Raw genomic sequence first — 24397 nt, 5'->3', positions numbered from 1 at the left:
AGGAACGGCTCCTGTTGCTTTAACTCAGTGGGGTGGCTGTTGATCATTCACCAGCCAGCCAAGGAGCTTTCAGCTTAAGAGATATAGCAGAAGACAGTCACATTCTGTGTAGGAATGAGCTGCCTTTACACCCTGACATAGAGGGCAAGATTAGTAACATCCTGGCCCCCACCAACACCCTTGTGGTTTATAAAAGGAAAATATTAAAAACCTTCACTCTTGAAATAAATTAACCCCCACTGTACATATTTCAAAATATCAAAACCAAAAGGCTGTAGGATTTCACCTGGAGGCAGAAGTGGAAACAATTTTTCTCCTCGATACACAGCTTCTAAATCAATGTTTTATGCTTTATTGGAAGTTCAGAAGTGCAACAGTTAAATATACTGACATTTTACAATTTTCCTTTTCCCTCTCAAGAACATGCACAGGAACATATGCATAGTACTATACAGATCATATGCAAAAAAGACTGAGTGAGAAACTGTTTTCGATTTTGTGAATTGATTCCCTCTGAATGAAACTGAGTTGTAGTGAACAGAGTTTGACTTCAAGGTATTCGGCTCCGAGGAAATGTTCAAAACTTACATAAACAGCATCAGCCAATTTCTGAAGAGCTGAATAGGTGCAAATCTTATTCACGCAGCATCAAAAATAAAATTAAAAAAACCCTATCCAAACTTGTTCAGTTCATTCTTTAAATTCACACTGTACAACTTAATGAGTAGTTACAGTTCCTATTTTACAAAGTAATTACACTAAATACACAAATATACATGAAGCAAATAAGCCTTCATTTTTATGATCCTATGTCACATCGATGTGCCACCTACCTGCTCTCCTTCTAGAAATACAACTTTTTGTACCCATCCTTGGCTACAGAAAACAATGAGTGCATTATCTGCATTTTAAGGTTGCAGGCGTCGAAAGCCAAAATATACTCGTCTCCCGCAGTCCTTTTTTTAATCAGTCCTTACTTTGGCTTCTTCATTGAGTGCTGGAGAATGGGTCTTCACCCCATTACCCCAGCGGTTTTTCTTCATATCTCCACGATTCACAGCACTCGCATTCACTGCAGCGCCACATGGAAAAGTCTTAAGGGGAAAGACTTTAGGCACACATCTCCATGTGTCTTAGCAGCCCACCAGCCACCTGTGCAAGACACTGACGTCCCCAGTGCATTTGTGCTAATTCCCTGAACGAGACGCTCCCCCACTCAACTTGAAAATATATATAAAAAAAGAAAGCTCGGCTCTCTCGTTCCCGATGGACAGCTAAATACAGGGAAAGAAAACATTCTGTGGCTATGTATGCAGGGGCACAGAAGAGTCTTCGTGACTGGGGAACAGCATGCAGGATGGAATAGGCAACGCTGGATTCCTGGCAGTCCTGCCATGGCAGAGTCCAGAAACCTTCTGAACGAATCGCTGCAGACTATGCTGAGGGTCCTGATCCTTGTGATGTTGGCTGGGAAGGCTGCGGAGTTGTCCCTTGCGGCTGGGAGGACGCAGGCGAAGGACTCGTCTGCAACTGTGCTTGGAACTGGGCCAGCTGCTCTGGACTGGCCAGCGTCTTCAGGAGGTTGTTTTCCTGCTCCAGTTGGTTGTTCTTCTCAATCAGCTCTTTGATCTGCTCTTTGAGAACCTCCACTTCCTCTCTTACAGCATACATCAAGTGGCTCTTTACGAGATCCTGGAGGGGGTAAAAGAAAATGTCAGGACTGGAGGAGACTGAGAGGTGATATGAGAGCCATCTTCCAATATCTGAAGGGTGGCCACATGGAAGATAGAGCACGCTTGTTTTCTGCTACTACGGAGGCTAGGATTTCAGTGGTAAGAAAATGGTGCATGCTCTAGTTATCTCTCACTTGGACTACTGCAATGTGGGGCTACCTTTGAAGGTGACCCGAAAACTACAACTAATCCAGAATGCGGCAGCTAGACTGGTGACTGGGAATGACCGCCGAGAGCTACATTGGCTCCCCATACATTTCCGAACACAATTCAAAGTGTTGGTGGTGACCTTTAAAGCCCAAAACAGCCTCGGTCCTGAAGGAGCATCTCCACCCCCATCGTTCTGCCCGGACACTGAGATCCAGCGCCGAGGGCCTTCTGGTGGTTCCCTCACTGCAAGAAGCCAAGTTACAGGGAACCAGGCAGAGGGCCTTCTTGGTAGTGGCACCCGCCCTGTGGAACGCCCTCCCACCAGATGTCAAAGAGAACAATAAGTACCAAACTTTTAGAAGACATCTGAAGACGGCCCTGTTTAGGGAAGCTTTTAATGTTTAATAGGTTATTGTCTTTTAATATTCTGTTGGAAGCCACCCAGAGTGGCTGGGGAAACCCAGCCAGATGGGCAGGGTATAAATAATAAATTATTATTATTATTATTATTATTATTATTATTATTATTATTATGCCTGAACATCAGGAATAACTTTCTGGGAGTAAAAGCAGTCTGACAGAGGAGTGGACAATCTTGGAAAGTGGTGGGCTCCCCTTCAATTGGCCTTTTTTTTAATAGCTGTGATCCCTGCATTGCTGGGGGTCGGACTAGATCACCCCTGGGCTTCCCTTCCAACTCAACAGTTCTGTGACTCCAGGAAGGGAAAACGCATCAAGGCAAAACGGAACGGCAAGCAATTCTCATATGCATGCCAGAACACCACTGAACAGTTTCGTCCACATTCCATTTGTTGAATCTTCCATGGAATGCTCACGTATGGAAGGTTTTAGTGCAGACTCAGTTAAAAAAAAAATAATTCAGAGCCTGTAAACGTACTGATGGTTATGTTTTAGCAGAAGTGAAAAACATAAACCAGAACTGAGCCCCTGTAGGACAGAGTCAGCAGTCACACGAGGAATGAAGTCACCGTTCCTCCTGCTCTCTTGAGTTCTGCTATGGCTTAGGGTCCTGTTATCTCAAGGAGTGCTGAGTGGGAACCATGAACTTCCCAATATAGGGTGGTATTCAACTATCACATCCCATCAATGCAAGGATTGCCACTTCCGTAAAGGGACTTCCCCTCTCCTCCTAATGCACACCTTCCCCTTCCCAAATCTGCTCTTGGAGGTTGGAGGAACCATCAGAACAAATTTAGTGGGGCACGCATGGTGGTGGGGAGCCCCATTCCACAAATGGAAATCCTTGCTACGTGTTTCCCCCCATTGTGTTTGTTCAGGTATCCATGTGCAGGAATCCATGTTCCTACTTTGTGAAGGAAAGGAGCTCACTAGCATGGCAGTTTGTTTGCACAAGCAAGGTAAGGAGCAGCTGAATATATCTTACAAATATCTAAGTAGCAGGTAAAAGGTAAAGGTAAAGGGACCCCTGACCATTAGGTCCAGTCACGGACGACTCTGGGGTTGCGGCGCTCATCTCGCTTTATTGGCCGAGGGAGCCGGCGTACAGCTTCCGGGTCATGTGGCCAGGAGGACTAAGCCGCTTCTGGCGAACCAGAGCAGCACACGGAAACGACGTTTACCTTCCTGCTGGAGTGGTACCTATTTATCTACTTGCACTTTGACGTGCTTTCGAACTTCTAGGCGGGCAGGAGCAGGGACCGAGCAATGGGAGCTTGCCCCGTTGCAGGGATTCAAACCGCCAACCTTCTGATCAGCAAGCCCTAGGTTCTGTAGCAGGTAAATATATCAAAAACATTGCATTCAAAAGTTCACATTCCTGGAAAAGGACCAGGAAATGGTGCTGCCACCATTAGATACATCTAATATTTCTTGTTATTCCATAACAAGATACAAGGGATACAAAAGAATCAATGTCTCAGACTGTGTCTGATTGCACTACTGTTGAGAAAAATGGAAGCAAGCTGTTCAGTTATTTTTACAGGAGTAATGTGTTTTAAATGTGCTGGTGGGAGGGAGGTTATTGGTATGTTTTTGTTTTTATTATATTCTTTGCATTCTCATTTTGTATTTCTATGATGTGAACTGCCCTGTGATCTTCAGGCAACGGGCGGTATACAAATGTTGTTAATAATAATAATAATAATAATAATAATAATAATAATAATAATAATAATAATAAATACTGCTGTACCAGACACCAATTCAGCAAGGGGCTCAGGCTCTGAATTTTAGCAAAATAGCAAACAGCAGGCCTCTTGCCCTCGCAGAATTAAATTTGCAAAGCAAAATGTGCAGGCACCATGAAAAGCAATTGTTTTGTGAGATGAGAACCTGCTCTCGCCTTTCAGCATCCACACATAAGCAGAAGACAGCAGGAGGCCGTGCTCTTTCTAACTCAGATTTTATTTCATGCAAAAAAGTTGTTATATTTCCCCCTACGCCCAACCCCCACTGCTTTATATAATCCAAATTTGGGAGGGGGGAATACTATGATTTAAAAAGATACTATGGTTAAGAGGTACCAAGTGAGGTATATAGGGTTGCTGTGGGGATTAAATGAGCGGGGGAACATATAGTACAGTACAGTACAGTACAGTACAGTATAGTATAGTATAGTATAACGAAATCTTGTTGTGTTTTAGTCAGCTTCTTGGATTTTGTTTTTAGGAAATGCAGTTGGTTGTTATGTTTATTTTTTTAACAGCCACTGAAGCTGAAGGGGATTGCTTTTCCACCTACTGGACAAAATAGGGGAATTCTTGGGTATATTTATATCAAAAGCTCAAATCCTTTTTGCTCATGGAAAAATAAAAGTGTGGCTGCTTGAACTGGGCTGTATTTCAGTGTTGCAGTTATGATGACACACATAATCCTAACAAATGGTTGAGGTTATGTACTGATTGCTTTTGACGATTTCAATCTGAATTTGGTTTAAATCACTTAGATTTGCCCTCCATCTGAAACATCCCAGCCATGGAATGTAGCGCTAGCAGCCCGAGATCAATACTGTAGATCAATTGGCAGTATTGTAGATCAAGACCCACAGTAACAAATGTGGTTTATAGGTCATTAGATCTGAGTTCTTTGCTTCTTTTAAGATTGGCAATGAGGAGCAGCAGGGCTCTTTTGCTGTCAATAGCAACATCCTATGCCCTTCTAAAATGTTTGTTTTTTTGGGGGGTGCTATTGGGTTGTCGTTTTTATTTTTATCATGTATTTTGTGGTTTTATATTTTGATTTTATTCTGTGAACCGCCCTGAGACCCCTGGGTTTAGGGCCTATAAATTCAATAAATAATAACAGTCGTGCAGCAGCAAAAATTCAACAGGTTCAGCTGTTCCCTAATATAGAAATACAATTACGGGGAACTCTTCACCAGTTGACATTCCTGTCTGTCAGATGTCTTGATACCTGGATGTGCTGCACACAATTCATTTTGGGGTCTCTCCTTACCACCAGCGAAAACAAGAAATCAGTTTACACATAGCCCAAAACCTTTGCACGTTTTAGGCAAATCTGTGCGTGCAAGCGGCCAGAGAGCCCAGAAAAAACACTGTTGGCATCCCTGAGCTTGCCTGCCCGTCTTATTTGCCTTTCCCCCCCCTTGATGGCTCTGATTTCGAGACAGACCCCCAGTGGCGTAGCGTGGGGGGTGCAGGGGGGGCCGGCCGCACCGGGCGCAACATCTGGGGGGGGCGCTCGCACTCGCAGCTCTCTGCCCCTACCTGGCCCACTCACTCTCTCTCACTGCAGTGCTGGCTGTGCGAATCCGATCCGAGCCGCCCGGTCGCTGCCCACTGTGGAGGGGGTGGGTGCCAGGCGTGCGGTGCGGAGAGAGAAAGGGACTATGTGGGGGAGGGACAGTGCAGCGGCTGCCCAGCGCAGGAGAGAACCACACCAGACCAGACCAGGCAGCAGCAAGAAGAAGCTGGCAGCGGCGGCAGGTTAGGGGGCGCAAATTACTTGCCTTGCCCCGGGTGCTGACAACCCACGCTACGCCACTGCAGACCCCCTCTCTCCAGTCCTGCAGCAGCAGCGGCAGCTGCTCTTGCATTCTTGCAGTGGCTCTGCAGCAGCAGCAGGAGCTCTCCATCACCTCTGCAGCAGTCCTTGCCTGCTTGCCTGCCTGCGCTGCTCTCTTCCCTCTCTGCCTGCATCCCCAAAGCCCCGCCTCCTCTGAGCACCGGCTGCAGCTGGCTGCTTCTTAAAGGGCAGGGTTGATTGCCGCATTCCCCTCCCCACCAGGCCCCCCCTCGCTGACGTCAGGCCCACCCGAGGAGCCCGCCCCCATTCGGAGCCTGGGCCAATCCCAGGCCCCGGGTTATTTATAGCCACGAGTTATAGTTCAGTTTGCCTAGCAACAGAGGAGGAGGAGGAGGAGGAAAGGGAGACGGGAGAAGGTGAGGATCCCGTGAGAACAGTTGTCCAGCAACAAAGCCCAAAGGCGGGGTGCGGGGGGGGGGCTGGATGTCTCGGAAGGAAAAGGTACCCGATGTATTTATTTAAGCATAAAGTGTGCGCTAGATGTATTTATTTAAGCATCAAACCTTTTTGCGCAGAGAGCCAGCCCCATTCGCCTGCTTGGGGTTTGGGCTGCCCCTCTCCAAAAGGAAGGGGGGGGCAGAAAGGCCTCGATCCCCGAACAATGACGGCGTTTCCTAGCCCACCTACCTGCCCGTGCCCCCTCCACCCCCCAGCATTTAAGCACGATGCCCCAGCGCCATGGAGAGGCAAGGAAACGGGGGGCGCCCTCCCCGGCTGCAGGCGCGGCCAGCCGCCCCCCCCCCCATGTTATGTGCGCGCTCCGATCCGCCGCCTCGGGTGCAGGAAAGCAGCCAGCAAGCGGCTGCAGCCTCCCGATCAGCTCCCCTCCCTCTCTCCCGCCCCCGCGGGCACATTCCTCGGGCGGGCACCTACCATGGCTTGCTCGATTTTGTTGTCGATCGCTACGACGCTGGCACCGGAGGAGCTGCAAGACACAAGGGGGAAAGGAGCGCGTTAGCGGCGGACGAAAAGCAGCGGCGGCAGCAGCACCGCGCACACGGCCAGATCGACGTTTCCAACCCCCCCCCCCTCTCCGCCCCGCCACCCCCTTCTCCCGCTAAACCAGGAAGATGGCCTCGGGATTACATAATGCGGTGAACTGCAGCGGTGCAAAAGCCGGAGGTGTCACGCCAGATCGCTCGCCCGCGGGACAAAAGGAGCCGCCGACCCCGCGGAGGAAAATAAAAGAAAACACGCCCGCGATCGGGGGTGGGGGGTAAGCGATCTGCGACACCCCTCCGCCCCAGATCGCGGCTAGGGCACAAGAAGAGATCGAGACCCGGGTCTGGCGGCGCGCATTTACCTACTGTCGAGCCTCAGGGCAGAACTGTCGGTGCCCAGCAGCGATGATAAGAAAGAAATGGAGAAGTGCCTGAGCTGGTAGACGCCTAGATCCATCGCCACCTGCGCCCTACACCATTGGGCAGTCATGCAATGGCAGGGAAAGGGAAGGGTGGGGGTGGCAAAAATAATAATAATAATAATAATCCTCGGCCGCAACCCGGGGGGGGGGAAAGGGGGGTGCAAGGTCTGGGCAGTGGGAGAAAGGGCGAAGGGGCGATGCAGCTGCGCAAAAGCAAGCGCCTTCTCGTCCTCCTCCTCCGTGTAAGCGGCGCTTCCCTGCCTGCTCCGCCGATGGAAAACCTGGCGGGGGCTCCGGGCTCATTGCATAATCCATGCAAAAGGCGCCGGCGCCCATTGGCGGGCTGGAGGCTTCGGGCCCCGCCCCCGACCGCCCGACTTGCCACAACAGCCTCGCTGGAACCGTCAGAAGCCAGTTTGGGCAGGAGCCAAGGCGGTGCGCGGAAGCGTCAGAGGGGAAAAGGCAACGGGGCGCGCGGAAAGGAGCCTCCGATCCTCCCAGGGCGCGCTGCAGATCCGCCTGCCTTGGGGTCGCGCGGAACGAGGCGCTCCCCGTGCCTCTAACGCCGCTTGGGGAGGCGATTTTCCTAAAAAAAACATCTCCCTTGCATTGCTCCAGAGGCCTGTTTTTGCGTTGCTTGGGCAGCCCCTCCCATAGCGCCACCTAATGACACATAAAAGGCGAAGGTGGGTGGAGGGGAAATGACTAATATTACTTTGAAGGGTCTGGCTAGCCAAGTCTGCCAGGGCCTCCTTTGCATGGAAAGTGGTGGCTACTCCTTTTATGGTGTTAATTTGTTTATTTTGCCTCTTTCCATCTCTGGATTGTAGAGCACCCCTTTATGACTAACATGCATAAATTTCCATAGGACAGAACGGCGAGATGCTATCTTACGTACAGCGGCGTTAATCGCAAAACCGAAAGCGTAATTTGATTATCGGGGTGTCTCCCTAAGACCCCAACAAATCTTTATACACACTGGGTCATCCTAATGAGGCAAAACACTGGATCCAGTGTGCTCCCAGGATTGTTCTCCTATCGGTTCCAATCATATGATCCAGCAGGAGCAGCCAATTGCTTTGCCAACCCTCACCCACCTTTTGCCTTCTCTAGATGTTGCTGGAATACAACCCCCATCTTTCTGTGCTGGCTACACCTGATGGGAGTTGAAGTCCAACAGCTTCTGGAGAAAGTACCTGTAGCAAAAAAAAAGTTAAAGAAGTGCACAGGCTTGAAGACTTCTAGCAACTGCTGGAAGAGTAAAGCTGTTATTAGCCAAGCTATTCAGAATACCCACACCATACTGATATGTGTGCAACTCTCTATCACCCTGTTCTTGGTGTTTGCAGCTCTCGTTTGCTCTGCCCATGAAGATTTTAGCAATATATTCTTGATTTCCCATACACAAGAAGATGCCAAATGTTTTCATCAAGTTTGTCTTCAAAGGTTAAGTCTCCTTCCTCCTCCTGCAATTTTTCTCTTTGTATGTTGAAGATTAAACCACATACACCACAGCACACATGTATTGCATCCATATATATATATATATATATTGGTACAAAGGCCTTTTGTAGCCTTCTAGACATTGGACTCTTAAGTCTGATCAGCCCCAGGCAGCATGGCCAGTAGTCAGGGATGATAGCAACAGAAGGGCACATGATTTTCCCATCTCTGCCTTAAAGAGATTCAGCCGAAAAGAAGAAAAAGGAGCAAATGGCAAAACAAATAGGCTATGATGAGAGCATTTACTTCAACAACAATCTTTCTATGGATTGGGAATAAGATTCACAGCTTAGGGGCAGGTGGCCCAGGCAAGCATTTAAAGGAGGGCAGAACATGCTTCAGAGAGCAGTTTGGTTTCAGGTAATGGCTGGGTGGGTGGGTGGAGCTGGGAGGAGAGGGAGAGGATTGAGCAAGCTGTGAGGGGATGGGTGAGGTGTAAAGGGAGGGGCTGTCAGGTGTGGTGGATGTTTTGGCAAAGGGATAGATGCGGTTGGCAGGTGACGCAAGGATGGACCCTTGTAGATTGTCATAGATTCACAATTTAAATATGAGCACGATTACAATAACCCAGGAGTGGGGAACCCTTTTAGCCTGAAGGGATCTTTCCATCGCTTACCGAACCCAATTTGAATCCTTGCGTCTCAGAACTTGCGTCTTGAAGCTTTGCCACTTAACCTAAGGGCTGTGAGGAAAGTACTACAGATACTTGCAGCCTCACTGAAAACATACTTGAGGTGTGATGTGTTAAGCACAGCAACAGTGAAGGACTAGCACGGCAGCCACAAATACCTCTGATCAATTTTCACTTCAGCCACGAATTTACTAAGGGCCCTCGGGGGACCCTTGAACTGCAATTGGGGACAATATAACAGGGAGTTGAAAATATTACCATAATGTATGTGCAGTGCTTGGAATGCTTCAAATGCATTATATTGGACACTAGGCGTTGTTGTTATCAAAGTAGTGAGTCATTATGAGCAAACTACATAATAGTAGTAAACAGAAGTCCTAACCTTTATACTTATATTTACTGGATTCCTTCCTGCCAAAGGAGCCCGGCCTGTAACACTAGGAATATCTAACACTAAAATCCTTACCAAGGAGATGTCTTTAAAATTGCATGGATAAAACAATTGAAACCAGGCCATAAATCTGTTTGATCTACATCCCTTCCATGAAGAAGCTGTGGTTATAAGTACAGTGGTGCCTCGCAAGACGAAATTAATCCGTTCTGTGAGGCTCTTCGTATAGCGGTTTCTTCGTCTTGTGAAGCCAGCCCATTGACAGTTTAGCGGATTAGCGCTATTAGCGGTTTAGCGGCTTTTAGCAGCTTATCAGCTTAGCGGATCAGCTGATAAGCGGCTTAGCTGCTTAGAAAAAGGGGGGGGGAGGGGAAAAACCCCACAGGAACTCGCAAGACATTTTCGTCTTGCAAAGCAAGCCCATAGGGAAATTCGTTTTGCGAAGCACCTCCAAAACGGAAAACCCTTTCGTCTAGCGGGTTTTCCGTCTTGCGAGGCATTCGTCTTGCGGGGCACCACTGTATATATAAATATATGTGTGTGTGTGTGTGTGTGTTCTTGCCCCCCTGCCCCCAAGCAGTTCACAGACAAACAACTAACTTACAAAAACAGGAAAATCATAAAACAAGTCTACATTGCAGGGGGTTGGACTAGATGACCCTGATGGTCCCATCAAACTCTATAGTTCTATGATCAGACAGCGTCAAAGGAATGTTTAAATAAAACCGTTTTAACAATCTTTCAGGAGACCCAGGGGCTTAGGTGCCACCTCTGAGAAGACCCTGCCCCACACATTACAGCACATACAATACGTGGAACGGAGGATCCCCAGAACATTTCAACAGGTACGTTCAGGCAGTCCTTCAGATATTCTGGACCCAAACCATATAGGGCACAACTGACACATTGAATAGGGTTCTGAAACACATGGCTAGCAAAGGGCAACTACAGAATGTACTACAATACAATAACCAAAGCATGTGATACAGCTATGTAATTAACTATCCCTTCCCCTTTCCCATTCCTGACTTAATTTTTATGTGTGCATGCATGTGCACACATTTAACAAATTCCACAGCAGTCCTTTCTATGCAAACTACAATTAATTTTTAAAATACTGTACCATCCTAGTTTCAGCAACTTGCCTGCTCCTGAAGTAATTAGACAGAGGGAGAAGATGCAAAACGATTTAAGATGCTCACGTGCAAATTACCAGCTACAACTCAAAAGATACGATGTTGACTATAAGTGAAGAAGGATGGTCTAGAATGGTGACTCCCAGGGGAAGGATGGTGGTGGGCCGACCATCTCCATCAACTGGGGGCTGGCCAAGATAGTTGTGTGGCGTTTAATGATAGCCAGACACAAGTAAATCAGATGAGGCATTTGGCTGGTGGAAGGAGACAAAAAATGACGTGGTCTGTCTGACAAAGTGGTTTTGTGGGATGAAGGCAGACTTTAATGGCACATGTCCAGGGAATGCCATGCCTTTTTGGAGGTGTGAACTGGAGATGGATGGAAGAATGTGCTCTTCTTGCTGGCAGTGGAATTGGGAGAGTATCTTTGTAGGAAGAAGAGGAGGAGTTTGGATTTGATATCCCGCTTTATCACTACCCGAAGGAGTCTCAAAGCGGCTAACATTCTCCTTTCCCTTCCTCCCCCCACAACAAACGCTCTGTGAGGTGAGTGAGGCTGAGAGACTTCAGAGAAGCGTGACTGGCCAAAGGTCACCCAGCAGCTGCATGTGGCGGAGCGGGGAAGCGAACCCGGTTCACCAGATTACGAGTCTATCGCTCTTAACCACTACACCACACTGGCTCTGGTGGACTGATATGAAGAATCACTCTCTCTCTATGGAAGATGCAACAATGCTGCACTACTGAATGTCCTGAGCATACTCTGCCCAAGGAGGACAAACAGCTGGTGGTTTAATTCTTTACTGACAGAGCCAGCAAACACACAGAACACACGCTTCTGGTGACTAAGTAGCTGGCATCCCCTCCCAAGGCTTACACTCTGAGCTGAACGGTTGGAGCAACAGCACGGCCATGCCTCCACCAAACTTAAGTACCCATACCTGACAACATGCGCACCAGCTGCCTGCAACCTCGCCTACATGAAAGCTGCCTCTTCCAACCCCTCCTGGTCCTTGGGAGCAGCGGGGAAGCGGATGAAGGGAATTCTACCAGAGCGCAGCTCAGGAACACTCTCCTCCTCTACTCCTCCTGCGTTCTGCAAAGTAATGAGCCTTTAAACACTCTATATAACTCTTGGCTTCTGATTCATCACTCCACTCGTCGTCACTGTCATTGTAAGGCTGATGGTCAGAGTCAAGGTCTTCGGAGTAAGTGGAACTCATGGGTTGGGGTCGAGTTCCCCTATCCTGAAGCTCAGGGGAAGCAGAGCCTCTGGACTGGGACTGAGGACCTTTGTGGGGATACTTGATACTTGAAATATTTGATATTTCGTCGGAGACGGAGCTTGTTCTTGCCTAGCGCTGGGGGTATTTTGCAGAGGTGCAATAGAGTGCCTAGGAGCTTCGGAGATGCTGTGGGCATAACCCACCTCTCTTGCTACACTAGTAGAGCCTCCTTGGGGCAGCGTAATAGATCTGGGTGAGTATCAGGAGCCAAATAAGCAGTGCTGTCAATCTGGGTAGGACAGCTGCTGGATTGCTCTGGGAGACGTGAGAATGTCAGTCTGAGCTTCCTGCATTACATACCCTGGAGGAGATGGAGAAAGTACGACAATTTCTGTGGAAGAACAGCTGCCTTGATACTGATCTGAAGGCTGCCTTATTGGTTCCTTTCTTCATCAGACTCTGGTTTGCCTATCTCCCTTCACTGAGCGCACTCATCAAGCAATGCAGGGGGAAAGACCCTGATGTTGGGAAAGATGGAGGGCACAAGGAGAAGGGGACGACAGAGGACAAGATGGTTGGATAGTGTTCGCAAAGCTACCAGCATGAGTTTGACCAAACTGCGGGAGCCAGTGGAAGACAGGAGTGCCTGGCGTGCTCTGGTCCATGGGGTCACGAAGAGTCGGACACGACTAAACGACTAAACAACAACAACTGTAAAGAGGTTGGGGAGAAGTCAGAGGGACATCTGAACTGGCCCTCAGACCTATCATTAAGGATTTTGCTTAATGGGAGGGAGGGAGACTCCCCTCTCTCCAAATTCAATATGGCAGGTGGACACCATTGTTTTTATCGCTGAGGAACTTGCAAGAGGGCCAAGCACTGGTTTGCAAGGGTTGGAAGTTTGGCTGCTGTTAGCTGCTGCTTAAGGGTGGAAGTAAGACTTTATAAGAGCTTTCCGTAGGTTAAAACATAATTTAATGCTGCAGGAAAAGATGCAGCATTTGAGAGGCAAATATAGCATTAAGGAAGTGTTTGTGGGGGGAGCTCAAACAGAACAAAGAGGAAGAATAAAGGAAAAACACAGGCAGAGAGGGGACAAGAAGGGGCTCTAAACTATGCACTGGGGGTGAGGGGAGGACATAAGAGGAACAAAGGCCCAGAATGGGAAAAGGCTGAGGGGAAAAGACGTGAGAGACAGACATTTTTCTAAATGGTTATAAACGGATGCAACACAGACAAAAGGAGGCGAAATAAGAAAACAAGGAGAACCACAGGCCTGAAAGTTGAAGAGGAGAAGCCAGGAGTCTCGAGAAAAACAACTGCTTTCTGTGAGGCAAAGATAAAAAAAACTGGCTCAAGGTGTGCGGGGAGGAGCCAAGATGGAAGTTTCCTCTTTGTTTATTTAAACTTGAAATGTTGACTATTGACCACCAGATGGTGCCCGATTCCCAATCAGGCTACAGCTTCTCCCAGGATCTCAGAAATAAAGGGATCTCTACATCATGTACAAAGGACTAAGGAAGATAGACCTCCCAACGTTATCCAAAACTGTACAGGGTTTTAAAAAGATACAAACAAACACAATGAGGTATGTTTGGGACTGGACCACCAGTCAGTAGAATTAAAGACCACAAGGATCTTCGGGTGCAGCCTTCTGCAATGCAGGCATCTTTTGCACAACGTGAAGCTTGAACCCGTGACTCAGATATTAAGAGTCTCATGCTAACCCAGTGTTGCAGCATTGCTGTAAGCTGCCCAGAGTGGCTGGGGAAACCCAGCCAGATGGGTGGCGTATAAATAATAAAATTATTATTATTGGTGGTAGTAGTAAGATGTAAGATGTATGGAAGTGAGAGCTGGACCATAAAGAAGGCTGATCACCGAAGAACTGATGCTTTTGAATTATGGTGCTGGAGAAGACTCTTGAGAGTCCCATGGACTGCAAGAAGATCAAACACATCCATTCAATAGGAAATCAACCCTGAGTGCTCACTGGAAGGACAGATCATGAAGCTGAGGCTCCAATACTTTGGCCACCTCATGAGAAGAGAAGACTCCCTGGAAAAGACCCTGATGTTGGGAAAGATGGAGGGCACAAGAAGGGGACGACAGAGGACGAGATGGTTGGATAGTGTTCTCGAAGCTACCAGCATGAGTTTGACCAAGCTGCGGGAGGCAGTGGAGGACAGGAGTGCCTGGTGGGCTCTGGTCCATGGGGTCACAAAGAGTTGGACATGACTAAATGACTAAACAACAACAGTAGTAGTAGTAGTAAGAAATGTTCCAGTGTCTGGTCCCTGCTTGTAATCTAGAAGCAGCACTTTGGACTAAGTGCACTTATTGAGTCTTCAAATGGTAGCCCCATGTGGAGAGCCAGGCTCTCATAGAATCATAGAGTTGGAAGAGACCACAAGGGCCATCGAGTCCAACCCCCTGCCAAGCAGGAAACACCATCAGAGCACTCCTGACATATGGTTGTCAAGCCTCTGCTTAAAGACCTCCAAAGAAGGAGACTCCACCACACTCCTTGGCAGCAAATTCCACTGTCGAACAGCTCTTACTGTCAGGAAGTTCTTCCTAATGTTTAGGTGGAATCTTCTTTCTTGTAGTTTGGATCTATTGCTCCGTGTCCGCTTCTCTGGAGCAGCAGAAAACAACCTTTCTCCCTCCTCTATGTGACATCCTGTCTATAATCTTTTATAATTCTTAGAGAACAGGTGAGGTCCCTCCAGACTGGAGGTGGGCAAATATTGTCCCCATCTTCAAAAGGGGGAGGGAGAAAACCCAAGTAACTACCGACTGGTCAGCTTGATACCAGTAAAGATCCTAGAACAAATAATTAAACAGCCAGTCTGGTGAGCACTTAGAAAAGGATGGTGTGATTACTAAGACCCAGCCTGAGTTTCTCAACAAGTCATGCCAGAGTTACAGGCTTGGTGGAATTAGGGGAATGCCATGAACATAGTGTATTTTGATTTCAACAAGGCTTTTGCTAAATCCCCCATTACATTTTTGTGAGGAAGCTGGTAAAATATGAGCTAGACAAGGCAACTGTTAGGTGGATTTGTTGCTGTTTGACTGACCGAACCCAAAGAGTTCTCACCAATGGTTCCTTATCATGCTGGAAAAAGTGACATGTGGGGACCCACAGGGATCTGCTCTGGGCCTGTTCTTGCTCAACGTCTTTATAAATGACTTGAAGTAATTGAGGGGATGCTCATCAAATCTGCAGACTTGGGACGGAAGCTAATACATCGATTCCATAAAACATATTTTGTTGCATTGTGCAAAATATGAGCAAGCCAGGGCTGAACTGATACTACCCTTGCTGGTACCTTTCCTGGGAAAATCAGAGGCTCACTATGTAGGGTTCCTAATGGAAGACCGGACAAATGCTAGAACATTAGCAGTGGCAAAGTTTTTATCGGTGGTTGCAAGAACAAATGATCCCTATATTCTGAACAAAATGCTTGTTTAACCTGGAGGTAGGCTGTATGAATTGTGCATTGCTTTGTAGCGATTTGTTGGGTCTCTGGACCGTAATAAACATTGATGATGATAATACCAGAGAAGTCTGACTCAGGATTCAAGATGACCATAACAGTCTGGAGAACTGGGCGCAAGCTAACAAAATGAATTTCAACAGGGACAAATGTAAGGTTCTGCACTTAGGCAGGAAGAACCAGATGCATGAAAACTGCAAAGATAGAAACTGCAGGTGCACCGTGCCGAAAACTGGGGGTAGTCTGTGTCCCCTTATGCCAGTGCAATAAAATAATTTGTCCACAAAATATTGTATGTCTGTATGTATGCCATCTGCCATGAATGCTTTAGTTGAGATGGAGGTTCCCTATAATAACTCTATAATTCTAGGTGCATTCTTCTGGGGAGGGGGTCCATAGCTCTCATCATCAAAGGGGTTCGCAATGCAAAAAGTTAAGAATGATCACCTTATGCCTACTGATAAGATAAAATTCAGGAACGGGGCTAGGGACCAGCACAAGCCCATTCGCGAGCAGGGCTGGGCTCTGGAAGTGGAGTCTATTAGATTCAGCACGATTCAGAAGAGATTAAAAGTACTGGTTTCAATGATAATACACAGCTATAAACAACACAGAATTTCTTTAGCTAAGTCAAGACATCTGTCGTTCTGTTAAAAATAATAATAACTGCAATTCTGAGCTAAGCAGCCCTTTTCACAGTGGTTCTCAAAGGGTGTCGCAGGAGAGGGTGGCAGGTGTGATACAAAGATTCCAGGACAATCAGAGAAACATTTAAACATTTCAGTGGAGCATAGTATCAAAATATTTTTCTTAATTTACAGAATATGGATAGATATCCTTTCAGAACCAAGCACTGCTAGGAGTTGTCTCTTTTTGTTTTCCAATGTATTTCTTAGCAATAAAAAAATTCGGCGTGGTGCAAGCAAATTTTTGTGGCCGAGAAAAAAAAAGTTCAAGAAACCACTGCATTGTTTTATACAGAGAAAGCAATTGGGTTTCCAGACAGGGCTTGCTTTTTAGAAAACCATTAACAAGAGCTTATAATTCAACAAACATAATTTTACAGTTACCTCTTAAGACGGTGCTCCAAGTCCAGAAACACTTTCATGTCTATTCAGTGAAGGACTTGTCCCTGGAGAACTGACAGTTACATCAATCTCTATTTTGTGTCCATTGGTTAAGTGACTGTACATCCAGATAGCAAAATAAACATGTAAGCATGAATGCATTTAGAATTAGCGGTTATCATACAAATTGAATCTGGCAGTGCCTTATTTTAAAAGGAATCTTTTTTTAAAAATGCCCGCTAGATGCTTCTATTCAAAATTTGCCGGTTACGGCCAGCAGAGAGAAGAAGGAAAAGTAATGCCATCCCAGAGCTTGAGATCACGTGTTACCCTCTTACATAAAGCATCAAGAGAGATTAAAAATCTTCCTGATCAGCATTCCACCTCAGCAGTTACATCCAGCAATTTTCCTGAACTCCAGTTCTGATGAATCACTCTTCTCAGCATCAAAGACGCACGCTGATTGTTCCTGCTTGCGTTATTTCACAGAAAAGGGTTTTCAGTTGGACTGATCTCTCGTCAACATGTTTTAGAAGGGCCAACAAAAGCTCTCCTGCCCACATTTCAAAACAATCTACTTGCTCAATTCTCTTTTCTGAAACAGAGAAAGCTGGAATGGGGAGGCGACAGACAGCTGAACTATCAATCCTGCATTACTGGAAGAGAGAAAGATGAATCTCCCCATTGTTTCTCAGAACTCCCATTTAGCTCAAGGACAACCACAAGGACAGGATTAATTAGAAAAACCCTTCCTCACCAACTTTTATTGTCTGGTCATTAGCAGACACTGCCGTAAAGCTCTTTCAGGGGCTTTGGTTGGGAAGAAGCGTACGACGTTAAGAAGCTTAACAGTAATAATAATAAGCAATGTCAATTATACTCTTTTTCCGGACAGAGAGTTATCATATCAGCTCAATGAAACTAATGCAATAGCATTCGCATTCTAAGACAGTTCTTTCAATGCAGCTTTCGGTTGGCATTGTTGTTTTTTAAACTTAACTTTTGATAACCCAACTAACTAGTCATTGCGGTTAACGTTCATTTTCTCCATGGAGTACAGCAGATCTAAGGGGAAATTGGTAAGAACATCATATAGGCTTGTTCTGCAGTTTGCAAGTTGATGCCACGCCGTGTTTTCCTCTCTCCCCTGGAGGTCCTTGCATTGGGATTTGGAAGAAACAGCAAATAACCCAGAGAAGGGAAATTTTCAACACGGTGTATGTAGCTTACTGGTTTCCCCCTGCTACGGTTGGCAGGAACAGAGGTCTGCCTAATAATAATAATATTAATAATAATAATCTTTGTACCCTGACCATCTGACTGGGTTGTCCCACCCATTCTGGGTGGCTTCCAACATACATGAAAACAACCACCAGACCAAATATATCAGTTGGAAAATGGGTCTGTGTTTACAGTGTTTGTTATATATTATAATTCACTAACTGTTAGTAGCTCAAAAGAGAAAGCTTTCAGTTTTAGAAATGGGTTCACTAAAGGCTGTAACACTAAACATAAGAAGGAATAGTGATCTGATAAAAAAGAAACACCCAGAATGTGTGTGTGTGTGTGTGCAATGAAACCACAAATTGCCTTTTTACAAGAAATACACAAACCAGCTATTGAAAGCAAAGTCCTCAGTGCTAGTTGGTTTCAACATCAATTGACAGCCCCAGGTTCAAAGGCCGGGGATAGCAGTCATTTTTGACAAAAGGAATAAACTTTAAAATCCACCAGATACTGAAAGACAATAATGGTACAGATATTTTTTTTAATTAAAGGGACAATGAATGGCAATTTAAAAAAAGTAACTGAAGCAACTTGGCTTTATTCAAAAGGTGTAATGCAAATTCAATGAATTTGCTGAGGGAGAAGCTATACTGGGGGGGGGGACTTCAACTTTAATGTACGAGGGCGCCACCTGGAGGAACTTATTAAAAGATAAAGGGGGGGGAAACCACAAGACACGTACAAATTACTTCTCAGAATTTGCCTCCTTTTGTTCTAAATTATATACCAAGCAATCCCCAAATATTTTTTTTTTAAAGAAAGTTTACCTATGCTATCATTTCTGGGTTGTTGTTGTTTTTTGATTAAAAAATAATAATCAAGGAAACATTTTTATCATACATGGTCTGCCTATAAAACAACCACTCTAAGATTGTAAGCTGTTCCTAAACCATTCAAAGATTACCAGAAGGTAGAAATTTTTCAGCCAATCTCTCTGATTAATCAGGATGATAAACCATTTACCGGTACGTCAGTGCTTGTCAACAAAATTAAGGTATTTTCACACAAACTAACAAAGCTGGTTTTGTCCCGTTGAAACATCACTGAACCAATTAGAAAACATTTAAACAAAATTGAACGGAGTAAACAGATAGTAGTCAAGAGCTTAGGATTTCCTCAAGGCTGCCTGAAAGGGGACTTCTTGCTGGCTGTCCTATCTAAAATGCAATTTGCCCCAAGATGCATACACATTTTGAAACAAACATACTCCGAAGTTTTGGCCACAGTAAGAACAAACAATATAAATTCATCCCCAGAGAGGATTTGACAGGGGACAAAGCAAAGCTCTCCCTTTTTGTTCATCCTAGTTTTAGAACCATTAGTTATATTCCTCAGGACAATGCTGGACATCAAGGGAATTGGAAAACAACACTATAAGATTGGACTATTTGCTGAGGATTTAATGGTAAGGACACCTGAACCTTTGAACACGGAAACAGCAGTAGTTCAAAACACCTTAACACCTATGCAACATTATCAAGCCTGTGGATGAATCCAAAATGCATTCACAGAACGCAAAAAGGCATTAGACTCTATCACACAAAGCTTATATATTGGGGAATAAATAGAACAAGCAAACCTTAACCGACACTGTTCACAAACCTATCCCCCTGTGTGGCAGACAATTCTTCAAAATTTGAAAAAAAGAAAGAAAAGAAAAAGAAAGAAAAACCATTTTACCCTCCCAAACAGATTAGCAATGGTAAAAATGGTGATCCTACCAAAACTGCTTTTTTCCTATTCCAATCACTCCAAATTTGGATCTCACTGAACGAGATATGAAAGTGGAAGAAAAAACAAATTTGTCAATTTTGTTTCTGCAAAAGACCCAGAATAAATACCAAACTCCCATCCCTCCCAACGGTGGAAGGAGGCTTGAGCACCCCAAACCTTGAGCCATAGTTTATTGCTAATCAAGTTTTATTTTAAATGATGCCTCTAAACTTCATCTCAGTGACTTGAGTTTTGTTGTGCGATGTGATTAACATTCCTTTCACGTATGATCCCTTCTTCACCAAGGTGGGTTTTCATGAGGTGCAAGGTAAGCTCAGCTTCATTGTCAAGACCAAGGTTGTGGGTTTCCTTTGAAACTATTGCTCATTTTTCTCCCCTTTAGATCATACATTTCAAAACTAGTGACAAACTTTAAATTGACCTATAGGTGGCACTAATTGATAGATTACACACACTAATCAACGGGGGGTGGGGCTGATTTGGAGTCCTACTTTTTCAGTATCTCTCAGTCTTTTCAATTAAAGCATACCTTCACTTTCTATTTTGGCAACCACTCCTTTCCATCCTATTGTAGACCTCCTGTATTCCTCCTTTGTACACAGAGAATATATCACCCAATTCAAACCACTCAGTGATCTCCAACCTAGCTCTCATTTTATTTTTCATAAATGACCCCGCTGACAGTAATATCATGAAAGAAGCATCCCTAATTAGAATTAAGTGAATCCAGAGAGGTCTAATCCTCAGATCTTCAGAGATTTCACTACTCTGCAGACAGTGAAATAACTGATGTCCTGTCTAAAATACTGAGGATCGGTACTTTTTAATTTGTTAATTTAAAAGTACGCAATATTTGTATTAAGCAGGTTCTGCTGCAATGCATGACAATTGCACATGGAACTGTAGCGAGTTTCTAAACCAGGCCGACAAATAAACTTCAGAAGACAGAGCATATTCTTGCTGCCATTTCACTGCTGTGTGCTACGGGGTTCCAGGCTAGTGCTACTTTCAGAATGACTTCAAGCTGCTCTAGATATTGGAGAAGCAGGCATCCCTTAGCTGCACACCTGCTTTTTACTCAAAACCTGAAGACAGGATGCCTCCATCTTGCTCACAGTGGAATGCAAGTGCACCAGAACTATCTCATGCAACTCATATATCTCACATCTGCATGTTGCAAGAACAATCATGCAGAGTCTTTTTTTTAGTCAAGCTGTTGGACGCAACATGTGCAGTTGGAGAGGTGATCGTGTGCAGTCGAAAAGCTGGGGGGAATTAGACACATCAGAGGCATCTGTTTAAAAATCAGGTCCCTCAAAGCTATGGACTCAATACTCAGTAATTCATCAATGAAAGCAGATTTCACGGCCTAGGACCCTCGTACCTACGGGACCGCCTCTCCTGGTATGCCCCACGGAGAGCCTCAAGGTCCATAAATAGCAACACCCTTGGGGTCCCGGGACCTAAGGAAGTTAGATTGGCTTCAACCAGAGCCAGGGCCTTTTCAACTCTTGCCCCAGCCTGGTGGAACGCTCTGCCTCATGAGACCAGGGCCCTGCGGGATCTGATTTCTTTCCACAGGGCCTGTAAGACAGAGTTGTTCCGCCTGGCCTTTGGCTTGGAGCCAATTTGATTCCCTCCCCCTCTTTCTTTTTTCTTTTTCCTTTCTCCTCCTGTGATGAGGCTGCATTTTAATATTTTATTGTTTCAATATTTTAATTGTTGTATTTTAAACTGGTTTTTAAGTTGTATTCATTTAAGTTTTTATTATTGCTTGTTAGCCGCCCTGAGCCCGACCTTGGCTGGGGAGGGCGGGGTATAAATAAAAATTATTATTATTATTATTATTATTATTATTATTATTATTATTATTTACTTTTGCTTTATTGGAGGAGTCTACAAGCCCCCTACCAACACAAACACAAAAGAGAGAGCACTTCAGCTGGGAATGAGGGGCCAAGGAGATCTGTTTAGTGGGCCAGACAGAGTAAAGGTAAAGGTACCCCTGCCCGTACGGGCCAGTCTTGACAGACGCTGGGGTTGTGCGCCCATCTCACTCAAGAGGCCAGGGGCCAGCGCTGTCCGGAGACACTTCCGGGTCATGTGGCCAGCGTGACAAAGCTGCATCTGGCGAGCCAGAGCCGCACACGGAAACGCCGTTTACCTTCCCGCTGGTAAGCGGTCCCTATTTATCTACTTGCACCCGGAGGTGCTTTCAAATTGCTAGGTTGGCAGGCGCTGGGACCGAGCAGCGGGAGCGCACCCCGCCGCAGGGATTCGAACCGCCAACCTTTCAATCGGCAAGTCCTAGGCGCTGAGGCTTTAACCCACAGCGCCACCTGCGTCCCGGGCCAGACAGAGAGCTACTACTAATTATTACATTTCTTTTGGCTTTGCTAACTAAACTCCTCCTTCTACTAGTCAGGCCTTTCAGATCGACCAGAACAATCACTGGCCTTGACTGAATCCAAAACAGACTATCTATTTTTTAAAAAGAAGCTTTTAAAAAAGCTTCATTCATTTGTAACTAGATTCTGCAAACAATACAGAGCTGCGGATTGCAGAGCAAACTGAACACAACTGCCACTTTGACTCTAGCTTGGCAATAATAATAATAATAATAATAATAATAATAATAATAATTTAGTTATACCCCAACCATCTGGCTGAGTCTCCCCAGCCACTCTGGGTGGCTCCCAATCAAGTGTTAAAAACAGTACTGCATAAATATGAAAAACTTCCCTAAACAGGGCTGCCTTCAGATGTCTTTTAAAGATAGGATAGCTGCTTATTTCCTTCACATCTGAAGGGAGGGTGTTCCACAGGGTGGGCGCCACTACCGAGAAGGCCTGGTTTCCTGTAACCTCACTTTTCGCAATGAGGGAACCGCCAGAAGATCCTCGGTGCTGGATCTCAGTGTCCGGGCTGAACGATGGGGGTGGAGACGCTCCTTCAGGTATACAGGACCGAGGCCGTTTAGGGCTTTAAAGGTCAGCACCAACACTTTGAATTGTGCTCAGAAACGCACTGATCTGGTGCAAAACCTATTGCTACTTTGATGCAGAATGTTGTAGGGTAGATATGTCTCATTTGAAGGTCTTTTCAGAAAGCCTATATTTCTGTAGATCTGTTGAGATTTTAGTAGACCAGGCGATATCGGAATACGTTCAGGGCGCAACCTTCCTTCCACCTCAATGCCCTTCAGTTTGCCTGGAGACCTTGGACGCTGCTTCAACCTACTCAGTGGCGTAGCGTGGGTTGTCAGCACCCGGGGCAAGGCAAGTAATTTGCACCCCCGTAACCCATGGATTTGCGCCCCCTAACCCGTGGATTTGCGCCCCCCTAACCCTAACCCCCAGATGTTGCTTCCGGTGCGGCCGGCCCCCCCTGCACCCCCCACGCTACGCCACTGAGCCTACTTAGTTCAGTCGGTTGGGCCAAACAGCTGTCGGTCTCGGAGTCTCTGAGCTTGCTATCAATTGAAAGAATAAGGGTTGGAGAAAGAAAGATGAGGAACCTGGCGGCCCTGAAGAACGAGTTGAGGTCTGTCCTTTTCTTCCCTCCTAAATTGATGGAAAACTAACGGGATCATCATAAAAAAATTAGGAGAACCAGGGCGGAGGAGCTGAGCAAGAAGAAACTCAAGGTCAGAGGAAAATAGCAATTGCTGGAGGCAGTTTTTGGACTTCCTTTCTGGCTAAAACAGAAAGCAGAAGCCAAGGTCTGTGCCTGACACTGTACAGGGATGTTTTTAGTCAGGGGTAAAGGGCATCAAAAGGTCAGCGGTTCGAATCCCCATGACGGGGTGAGCTCCCGTTGCTAAGTCCCAGCTCCTGCCAACCTAGCAGTTCGAAAGCACGCCAGTGCAAGTAGATAAATAGATACCACTCCGGCGGGAAGGTAAAGGGCGTTTCTGTGCGCTGCTCTGGTTTTGGTGTTCCGTTGCGCCAGAAGCGGCTTAATCATGCTGGCCACATGACCCGGAAAAACTGCAGACAAACGCCGGCTCCCTCAGCGTGTAAAGCGAGATGACAGCTGCAACCCCCGAGTCGTCAGCGACTGGTCTTAACTGTCAGGGGTCCTTTACCTTTACCTTTTAAGGGGCATACAGGGGAGTAAAAAGACCCCAGAAAGTAGGTTAATCACTCCCTACTCCTAGTACCTAAGAGTACAAACACCCAAACAATAATACCATAAAGTGCGAGGAAAGCTAAAAACAGTTCTGAAACTAAAAGTACTGAAAACTAAAAACAGCCAATACTCTTGAGGTGTTAGGGGAGAGGTAGTACCTCTGTTGGGGGATGCGGGTGGCGCTGTGGGTTAAACCACAGAGCCTAGGACTTGCCGATCAGAAGGTCAGAGGTTCGAATCCCTGCAACGGGGTGAGCGCCCATTGCTCGGCCCCTGCTCCTGTCAACGTAACAGTTCGAAAGCACAAAGTGCAAGTAGATAAATAAGTACCACTCTGGCAGGAAGGTAAAAGGCGTTTCCGTGCGGCTGCTCTGGTTTGCCAGAAGCGGCTTAGTCATGCTGGCCACATGACCCGGAAGCTGTACGCCGGCTCCCTTGGCCAATAAAGCGAGATGAGCGCCGCAACCCCAGAGTCGGCCATGACTGGACCTTACGGTCAGGGGTCCCTTTACCTTT

The 24397-nt window shown here is 46.1% G+C and overlaps 1 protein-coding gene across 5 annotated transcripts in view; it reads right to left on the bottom strand.

The window, feature by feature from the left end:
- Positions 1–329: 329 nt before the first annotated feature.
- Positions 330–24397, bottom strand: part of TSC22D1 (TSC22 domain family member 1) — a 62048-nt gene continuing 37980 nt past the window's right edge. For 2 of the 5 annotated variants that reach the window (XM_081911703.1, XM_081911705.1), the window contains exons 2-3: positions 6783–6834; positions 330–1692 (exon numbers count right to left, since the gene is read on the bottom strand). In XM_081911703.1, coding sequence (XP_081767829.1) covers positions 1435–1692; positions 6783–6834 — 310 coding nt within the window. In that variant the 3' untranslated portion in view covers positions 330–1434. Of the gene's footprint in view, positions 1693–6782; positions 6835–7212; positions 7571–24397 lie in introns of those variants that run through there. The other 3 variants (XM_081911704.1, XM_081911706.1, XR_014168474.1) reach the window with 3 other exon arrangements.

The sequence above is a fragment of the Podarcis melisellensis genome (genome assembly GCF_964234715.1).
Source record: "Podarcis melisellensis genome assembly, chromosome: 5".
NCBI classification, from domain to species: Eukaryota; Metazoa; Chordata; class Lepidosauria; order Squamata; family Lacertidae; genus Podarcis; species Podarcis melisellensis.
This window is presented reverse-complemented; position numbering and strand designations above follow the sequence as displayed.